The 10,332-nt window shown below is 38.5% G+C and overlaps 1 protein-coding gene and 1 long non-coding RNA gene across 2 annotated transcripts; both read left to right on the top strand.

Annotated features, from left to right (window-relative positions):
* The first annotated feature begins 1,366 nt into the window (after positions 1–1,366).
* Positions 1,367–3,251, top strand: LOC122074820. The gene is made up of 3 exons (XM_042639791.1): positions 1,367–1,634; positions 1,752–1,894; positions 2,968–3,251. The coding sequence occupies exons 1-3, from the start codon at positions 1,450–1,452 to the stop codon at positions 3,036–3,038; spliced, it is 399 nt and encodes a 132-aa protein (XP_042495725.1). The 5' UTR covers positions 1,367–1,449; the 3' UTR covers positions 3,039–3,251.
* A 5,430-nt stretch (positions 3,252–8,681) lies between these two features.
* LOC122072979 lies at positions 8,682–10,332 on the top strand. Its single transcript, XR_006138617.1, has 2 exons — positions 8,682–9,186; positions 9,296–10,332. It is a non-coding gene; the product is annotated as an uncharacterized LOC122072979 (long non-coding RNA).

Genomic DNA, 10,332 nt, shown 5'->3' with positions numbered 1-10,332 from the left:
TCTAAATTCAGTAGAACATTAGAAGAGTAAGCTAAATACTTAATTCCTTTCCAACGGCTATATTATATAATATATAGCACCCTTGCTTGAGCCCAGACGTTTGAGACTTCTATTGGTCCAGATCCAACCAGACCCATAGCTATTAAACTGGCTGGGGGATAGATTAGCAATACCTAGGCGGCTAGGCCCAGCCCACTTACATGTGCAAACTCTTCAATGCAATAATCAACCTCAAAGTCCTATTAAAACAGATCACATGGAAAAAAAAATAGAAAATCTATTCTGAAGGTGAACTTGTCAAACTCATTTTTAATTATTTTATATTATTACAATCAAGCATTTCTATAATCAACCATAAAATTATAATTTTAAAAAACAATTTCTCATAATTGAAACCAAAATGAAAGAGATTATAATCCAACCCTTCTTTTTTAAGTCGGCCTCTTACATAATTGGTTTTGCTTGACATCCCATGCGAGACAATGGCATTTGTCTACAAAAAGGACAAGCATCGGGCAAGGACTATATGATTGACCCCAAGAGGATAGCTTAGTTTAGGAAAGATCAACTCTTCGTAATAAAGAGTTCAAGAAGTCAATTCTCCTTGAGATCTACATATCCAAAAAGGAAATCATGAATATGCAAGTATGCATGTATGGATGAACCAATCTTAGATTTATGTAAACAACTTGAATCATTAGACCAATTACAATTCCATCTCTAAAAGTGAGAGACAAGGTGGGTAACTTATCCACGTTGCCTCAAAATAGAAGGAAAAGTTACATTCTTTAATCAAGGGATGAATCAGATAAAGATAAGTGTATGGTCCGAGCCCAACATGGCATGGCATGGCACCAATTCTCAATGATTCCCTGGTATCAGAGGAACTCTTCGTTGCCAAAAACTTTGTCAATACTAGCTAACACCAACTCATTCCCTTGTCTTTTATTTAATCAGAAGAATTTAAGGTCTATAAAACTAATTTCCAATTAACTCACATTCAATAGTAACAATTGAGAAATTAAAAATTTAAGAAATTTCTTTGATCTACAGATATGGATACGGATATAGATGCGACCCGTATGTAATGATCCGATTCCGTACCTCAATCCATGGACTATTAGAGCCCTTGCTTTTGCTGGAACCACATCCTCCCACATGTTGCTCTGTTACTGTCACTCACCGACTTAAGACAAAAATCAAAGGGACAGCAGCTCCTGCCACGTCATAGACATTGACTGGCATTCCCAAGAAATTTACATACGTGTCAAAAATGTCAATGCCACTCGTCGCTATTCTAAGGGGGAACTAAACGATCTTTTATCCTTTTAGTTATAGATCCTTCTGGTTGCACCTTGACTTTGTTTTTAAGTGCCACCCTCATTCTGAGCTCCGCTTCTTGTGCCTATCCATCCATGGTCTGATAACCATTTATCTATAAATCTTACCATGATTCCTGCACTTCGATCACTTCGCACGATCCAATATCTACCTTTAGTTCCATTACCATTGTCGACTTCTTCAGGTCAGAAGACTTTCAGCATCAGATTCCAACGAGCAGAGTATTCTGTAGAGACCCAACCAGAAAACCAGGATAACATGGACAAGACCCATGAACACCATGAGAAAACCAAGTCAGTTCTTCTCTTCTTTTTTTTTTCCCCCTTAAATCCCCTATTTGTTATTGTTTGGTCAAAGATTTCGGTATTGTAGTTTGTTACTGATGGGTGTGTTTTGTTTTGGTTGAGCAGGGGAGCGATGTCTGATTCATTTGGAGAAGGGTATGCTACTCGGTCTGATGAAGAAGGGTTTGGAGGGATTTATGGAGGGAACCAACAGTTGAAGCCCAAGACTAACAAAGAGGAGGAGACCAGTCATGAAAATCAACCAGCAGGTATGGATGAGTAGATCATCACTTTTGTTTATTTTGTTTTCATTGTAGTTCTTGGGTATTGAATCTGTATTAGTCTTGGCCGATACTGATACACCGAGCAGGAAGAACAAATAGATATTAGACCAAACAAGCCTTATTTGATGGATTGGAAGATATTTGTGTTGAAGAGATCACTACTATGACTATAATACTGGACTACTTGAATGATGAAAGTGTGTATTCTTCAAAAATGATCTTCTCCATATCTGAGTGGAGAGGGAGAACGATTTCATGGAATTAGGTTAGGTTTCTGGTGTTGGAAACATTTTTCCCCTCTGCTGTAACTCCTTTGAGAATTAGAACTCTTTTTTACATAAATGGATTGGGTCGGATTGGCCGATTTGGATTGGTATTAACCGATACCGATCTCCATCTTAGAATAGGTCAAGGATTATAAACAGTCGATTGGACCAATCTGATATTGATACTTAGAACCAGCCAGGTGTAGAAACACAATCCTAAAATGATGCAGAAGATAATGGAAGAACAAGAACAAGTAATGCACACAAGTTTGCGAGGTTCGGCAAGATTGTCTCCTTGGTGAGATGAGATTTTGTTTCACTATCAATGGAGAATAGGATTATAACACTCGTTCTCACACCTCTTTTTATTACTTGCATTACAGATAAAGAAACCATCAATATCAATATGTAGCGAAAAATCCTAATCCAAAATGTACAAAATTGCACAAGTTATTGAGATTAAATTGTGACATAATACAAGAGATCGTACACCAACATCATGATCCACCTTGTATTTTGCTTTTGTTAATAGGCTTTGGGCTTTGGTGAGCTAAGGGTTATATGACGGGGCAGGGTGTCCCAATAAAATCTTCAGGGCTAAGTTTCGCTATATGTTTTTGGTGAGAGTTCCATCTTTTAAGCAAACGGAGAGTTATGTGATTGTTTGTTTGCAAATTTTCGTTCTTGTTTTTTCATTGTTTAAGATTTTCGTTTTGTATGGAGTTGTGGATGAATCTGTGTATTTTAAGAGGAGTTATTGATGTTCTTGGCTTTTGCTTTGTGTGGTAAAAGAGTATGACAAGACGCAAGGAAGTGAAGTAAGAGAGAAGGAGAAAGGAAGGCATCAGACCCATATTGCATAAAAGGAAGACTGCGCCATGATCTGGACCTGTTTTTTTTCTTGTTTGTTATAGTAATTTTGAAGATGAGCAGAAGTTTTTAGCTTCCTCTCTAAATTTTGGTTTTTTTGGAGAACTAAGCTTGGGGTTTTTAGAAGCAGATAATAAGATAATGAGGACTTATGTGTTCAAATTATTATATATTTAAAGTGGGGATGATCAGGGTTCCTTGTGCTTTATTGGTTTCACTGTAATTATTCTATATTTCTTAATTTTTACTCTACGGAAGTTGGTATTTTTGTTCATTAACACACAATATATCGCTGTGGTTAGGGTTGTCAAAAGAGCTTGGCCAGGGCAGGGTTAGACTGAACCGGTCAATTTGGGCTGGGATTTTGAAACCCGGCCGAGGTTTTGAGCTGACTTTGGCTTTATCCAGTCTGACCCTATTTCAATTTATAAGAATTTTATCACCACCAAATATCTCATCTGAAAAAAATAAAAAAAAATTATGATTTATATAATTCACTCAGTTATATTTTTAATTCATCATAGACATCACCGTCCATTTGAATCCACCCTTATTATTATTTATGATATTATTTATTTATTTTTAGTTCATTTACAACAAGTGTAATTCATTATCACCCAAACCCAATCATGATTAATCAAGGTTGGGCTAGGTCTGACAAGATTAGGTATGGGTTAAGATATCTCAATTATAAGCCGGATTAAGATATCTCAAGCGAAGACTGGATTGAAGTAATGATTTTAGGGTTGGTCTGGGTTTTTTTTTTTTTCAAATAAAAATCTAACCCCACCATTGATACCTTAACTTTTGTGTAAATTTTGGGTTGGTCAACCAAATGTTCCCGTCTTTAATCTTTTGGCATATTTCCATTACCGTCCAACTTAAATGCCTTTAGGTTCCATATCGCATAGATTCCCCCAGGTGGGCCTAAACTTTTGGGCTAGGTGTATTGAATTTATTTGAATAATTACTTGAGCTTAAGCTTAGAGCAAATATAATCAAACTGATTCTCTACACAACGGTGAATTAGATTTCGGTCATGCGGAGGGGCGAGGGGAAAGAGGGGTGGGATTCCCGGACCTTTGAATCGTGCGGTGGACTTTACTGTGTTATCAGGAAAATTTTGTCTCGAACAAATAAAAGCTTTTGATGCGATGTTACAACAGTTATTTTTGTTGAAAATGGAGAATTGGAGATTATATGTGTTGTTGAACGATTTCTGCTGATGCGGATCAGCACAACACATGCTAGAGGTTGGCTCGGAGGGAGCTTCAGAATCAGGCTTCGATGCCCAAGTTAGGTCTACTTAGATATTTTCATTCTTATATATAGTATTCAGTCGATTGAGAGACTCATCTGCAACCTTGGCTAAATGCTCCTTATATAGGTAACTCGAGTTCTTCTCATTGGTCGATGAGGGTCTTTGGCATGCCGACACAAGTCTTCTTCTTATTGGAGAGATCGTCCTTTGTCGTGGCTAAGCTGGCTAGGCCTATAACGGTTAACTCAACCTGAGTTGGTTGTCATAATGGCTAACCTGACCATGGTAAGGTCCTATAACTGCTAACCTAACCATGGTGAAGTTCTGCAACGGCTAACTTGACTGTGGTGGGTATAGGAGTTAGATAATCGCCTAACTTTGGTTAGTTACCTTAGTCATTGGTTAAGTTGGTCATCAGTGTGGGGACTCCATGTGCAAATAGGTTGTAAGGTCAGGATCCCTCTTATTGGTTGAAGAGGTCTTCTTATACTCGTACTAATGAGGTCGGGGTAGGGTCTCCCGACTATTGACCGGTTAACGAATATATGGTATATCAATATGCATTAGTTTCTTTGTATTGTAGCTTTAGCTCTCACCAACATTATCTTGATAAAATAGAAAATAGCATGTGCATTACAAATAGAAGGCTGAAACCTCAGTTCAAAAGTCCATCTTCACCAACTGGTTAGTGAGTTAAATATGTAATAAACATTGATTTTTATAATATATACAAGCAAGATTAGTTTGTAGAAAGAAGTTAATAACCCATGGTGGCAACCGGAAAAAGAAAGTAAAAAAAAAAAAAAGAAGAAAAATATGGCTGGGACCCCAACTCTAACTCGAGGTTTGAAATTCCATGCCCTGAGCCACTGTTGGCGCTGACATATGTCAATCTAGCCCTGTATGAGCTCTGGGTAGGCTAGGGCAAGCACTCATTGATAGGGCCAAATTTGCACCTTTATATCCCTAATCCTAGATCACCACGCTAAATTTATGTGTTTAGACTTTAGAGTGTAGGATCTAAATAATATATGGAGGGATAGACCACCTAACCTGAACTTATAAATTAAATTTTTGTCTGGGTAAACAATTTCCACCCATGCATGAGGGTGTTAATCGATTTTTTGTTCGACTTACATTTATTTGGCTGAAATCAAAACTATACCATTTATTAAACGGTTGTACTTTCTAAAATCGCAAATCGTTTAGTAAATGGTTTTGGTACCCCAGTTTTTAAACGGTGTCGGTTTCATGGTTTTAAACGATTTTGATCGTGGTTTATTTCATACGGTTTCTAAATAGTTAGCAATCAATTTACTAATTTATTTGCATGCTTGCTAAAATTTGTTTTTGTTAATAAATGCTTCAATCTTGTATCAAATTGAATGAGGCATTGAACAAATAAGGATTTAACTACATAATAGGAGTAAATTATTGAATAGAATGTTAGACAACCTCTATAACCCTAAATTCTTTCATAAATTAACCCATTATATTTTGTTAAAAACAACCAAATATTTAATCGTTATATGGGTTAATCGGATCAGTTTAAACAGTTTGATTTTCACTGTGTCAATTAGATTTGAAACCAAGGTTAAAACCAACCTGACCCGTTTAACTAATCGGTCTTAAACTTGAAACCAGAACCAAACCATTTACTAAATGGTTTTGTGGTTTCGGTGTAAACGGCTTGGTTCGATTTCGGTTTCAAATTCACATCCTTACTCACGCCCATATGTCCAATAAATTGAAAAATAACCCCCCATAAGTGGGATCGGGTATGGTTTGAGTATACTTTGATTGCCAATAACCAGCAAGAGGTAAGTACAAATGCATCCGCTATGCTGGTTTTGTCATGGACATCTCCACCACCAAATTTTTACAAATTGAGTTGTGATGCTTCCCTCAATCAATCTGGAGAACGAGGAGGTATTGGCTTTCTCTTAAGGGATTGGATTGGTCATCCTAGGGTGTCTATCTCGAACCTTGTTAGATTCTCTATCATTTTGGTAGGAGAAGTTATTGCAGTCAGGGAAGGGCTTATGGAGGCGATCTCGGAAGGTTTCCACAAGCTTCAAGTGGAGAACGATAATCAACAACTAATCTCTTATTTGCAGGACTCTTCTAAGAGTCCAGACCTTACGGTGTGGCCGATTATTGAAGATATATGTTATCTTTGTTCTTTCTTTTATGACTGACAATTTTTTTGTATTCCAAGGGAGGCTAATGCCATAGTCGATAACCTTGCTAGGAGGGCTCAATCCATTACGGATAGGACTGTTTAGCCTATTTTCGATCCTAGTTTCTCTACAACTATGGTTCTAGACAACTTGTGTGTAATCCATTAATCTAAATAGATTATCTTTCTACTCAAAAAAAAAAAAAAAAAAAAAAAAAAAGAAAGAAAGAAAGAAAGAAAGAAAGAAGGTGGGATCAGACTCTTCTACAGTCTCGCTATAGTGTACATCTTGTAGTTGAGAGCACCTGGGTACACATCTCAACATTTGGGTGTATATCCCTAGAGATTTATAGCTATCCGATATGTGCTGCAATGCTACATGTTGTGCTTCGCCACAAAGGAGCCCCACACCCACAAGATATCTCTCGCTCTAACAATGAACCCCAACCCAACTCTAAACAGTTCTGCTTAGATATATGTTTACAGATCTTTACTTACTGTATATGTATTTTTTTTTTTTAATACATAATACATTGGCGTATTCCAAAAGGAAAGCCACATGCGTGAAGGCACAACTAGTGCCATTACATATGAGTAGGCAATGTGCCGCTATCCATCTGCCGTTAAACTGGAATAAGTAATGGCGGTGTTCATTATTGGGAAAATTACGTGATTATCCATTATTGGGTTTGCTTTTATAAAAATACTCGCATTATGTTTGCATCAACAAATTTACACAAATAGAGTTTGGGTATTACAAATATAACAAAATAGTATTTGTCATACGCCTTTTATTGTATGCCTATGAGTTGGGAATTCAATGTCTTTTTTTTTTTTCTTAACAGACATCATCGTCTTGGTCAACAGTCGACACCCATGTCTCCTACTCTAAGCCAACCTGCAAGAACATCCAACACACCCTCAACTATCTCGTTTGCTCTACCGACCCTAGAGATTACCTTTTCACTATCTCGTCTGCTCCGTCGATCATTGAAATTACCTCTCATCCACTATAGCAGCCATAGAACCATATACCAGACCCACGGCAGATTACCCCTTCCCGCTGCTACTCCCCCACAAACCCACCCTCGGCCTTCAGATTGTGCAACCCCCACTCCCTATGGTTGACTGCGAAGGAATCCTCCTTGTGAGTGAACATAACTTTCAAAACCCTTGTGACAAGGAATAGGTTGATCATCGACACCATTGCAAATCCAAAGATTGGGAAACCCAACTACATGAAGACCTGAAAAAAAAAAAAAAAAAAAAAAAAAAAAAAAATAACAAAACAAAACAGGGCAAAGAGAGACAATAGGAGCAGGGAAAACTAAATCATAAATTAAAGATCACCATTTTGCCTCGTTCGTCGCAACACCAACATTGTTCGCCTGATTGCTGCAACTCTCTATTGAGGTCGTAACCCTCAACCACGAGCCATCTTGCCTCACATATCGCACCCTTTGCCACCATCGCCTCACTTGTTGCAAACCTCTGTCGACGTCGACCTCGCTGCAACCCTATCGCCTCACCCATCAGAGAGAGAGAGAGAGAGAGAGAGAGAGAGAGAGAGAAAAGACAAACTAGTTTATTGTAGAGGGGTTTCTCTCACTATTATTTCCTCTGGCTTCCGTCCACTTTTTCGGCTGAATCTAGAGAGCTTACATTGTAGGAAAGAAGAAGAGGAAGAGGCAGGTGGGGTTCTTGGTATGGGGCCGAGTTGTGTTGAAGGAAGAAGAACAAACATCAGTAGTAGAAGAAAAAGAAGTGGAGGGTGGAGGTTCCTGGGGTGGGGGTGGGTTGGTTTGCAACAGGGGGTGGAGGAGGTGGTGCTATAGGAAGAAGGAAAAGAGGAAGTGGCAGGTGGAGTTGCAGGAGGAGGAAGAAACGACCACCTTTTGTTGGAAACAGTCGTTTTAGATCTGATTAGAGGAAACTAAAACAAAATCAAAAAAATTACAATAGATTGTAGGAGAATACATGTCTAATTCGTAGGCATACGATAAAAGACGTATGATTAATAATATCCGACGTATGATTAATAATATCCTAGGTATATTTGTAATACCTAAACTCATTTTGTGTAAATATGTGGAACCAAACATAATATGGATATGTTTGTAAAAGCAAATACAATAGTGGATAATCATGTAATTTTTCCTTCATTATTTTCAGTCGGTTTCAATGTATCGAACCGTTAAAGCCAGTGAAACACCGCCCTAGTTATTGGAATATATATTTTTATTCACTTGTCCCTGATAGGACCACCGATCTGTAACGGCTTCCTTCACTAGCAGCCGTGGATTCCTTTCAAGGGTTTCTAGAAATTAGGGTTCCCAACATGTTCTTTTCTTTCCTTGTTCTTAATCGATTGCTGAGGTTTTCCTGTCTGTTTGGATCTGCTCCTATTGTTCACTCTCCCATGAACTGTGTAGATAGTATCTTCTTCTTTCTATCGCCGCCGGTTTTATTCCGATTGCTTTTGCCCTCCCGGTTCCTTCTAGCCATGGCTATGATTTATGGTTCTCTCTTCTCTGGTCTTGGCACGATTGAGAAGATCTTCACCTCGTATGATTGTTCCGGCGAGTCTTGATCTCCGTATGATTGTCTATGTGGTGGGTGAAGCTTGGAAGATTTTTGATCTCCACTGTTGTTGATGTTCTTATCATCAATTCATATGGAGGTAGTTCAGAGCTTCAGAGAGGTCGGCTTCTCAACGGCAACAGCCTAATTCGGTAATAATTTTCCAATTCCATTTTATTGAGTGATTGTGTTTCTTTTTCCCCCTTGTTCGTCTATTTTTCCTTTTGCAGGTGCTGGGGTTCACAGAAGATCAGATCTCATCCTTCGAGAGATTTCTGGCTTGGTTTTAGGTTCTGTTTCAATGCCGTGAATGTTGGGTGAGAAGATCGGTGGGTGGTGCAGAAATCTCTTCTTACTTACGAGTGGTTATAACTCCTGGAAGCTCAGTGAATCCGATGTTTAGAGAAGTGAGATAGGAAAAGAGAGAGATAGGTGAGGTAGTAAAGGATGTAAAAGAGATCGTTACAAAGCCCTAAGTGATGCAAGGGCATGATATCGAATCCTCTTTGTCATCATCAGACCTTTGCCATGTCAGGTGCGCTTGCATGGCAGGTCACAAAAGTTAATAAACATTTATCTTTTTTGGTTTCGTGGGGAAACCGCACGGGTTTTCTGCCCGGGGTCTCTCCATCGTTGCGTGGCTCGCCTCTTCGCTTTTCTTTTCTTTTCTTTTCTTGGTATCCGAACATAATCTCAGTGCTCCTCCACTGGGTTTCTGGTGGTACTTGCAAACTAGCGCTGCAATCTGTAAATGTACATCTACAAACAACAGAGTTGTGGAACCTGTTCGATGCGTTCAAATTCCCAGTAGTTCATTCACGAACGGAGTCGAAGAGGAACCAACTTGAAGCATTTGAAATCCCTGAGGTACATTTGCGATGCACCAATCCCAGTCGTTCTAATTTTTTAATTCTGCATTAGATTTGTCACTTCACCTAATCTCAGCATTATTGATTAGAATTAAGCATAGAATCTTGCAACTCCATTAAAGTTTGCCTTATAGCATGAAATAGTTCTATGAATCGTTTTTCCTGGAAATAGCAACACTAGATCTCTTCCCCCAGATGATTAAAAATCTCCAAAATCAGTGAAAATGGTTCGTTCTTCATCTATGAACGGATTTTCCTGGAAATAGCAACACTCCCCATCTCCCAGATGATTAAAAATGTCCAAAAATCAGGGAAAATGGTTCCTTCTTTATCTATGGACGGATTTTCTTGGAAATAGCAACACTCCCCATCCCCAGATGATTAAAAATCTCCAAAAA

This window comes from Macadamia integrifolia, chromosome 3 (genome assembly GCF_013358625.1).
Source record: "Macadamia integrifolia cultivar HAES 741 chromosome 3, SCU_Mint_v3, whole genome shotgun sequence".
NCBI classification, from domain to species: Eukaryota; Viridiplantae; Streptophyta; class Magnoliopsida; order Proteales; family Proteaceae; genus Macadamia; species Macadamia integrifolia.
This window is presented reverse-complemented; position numbering and strand designations above follow the sequence as displayed.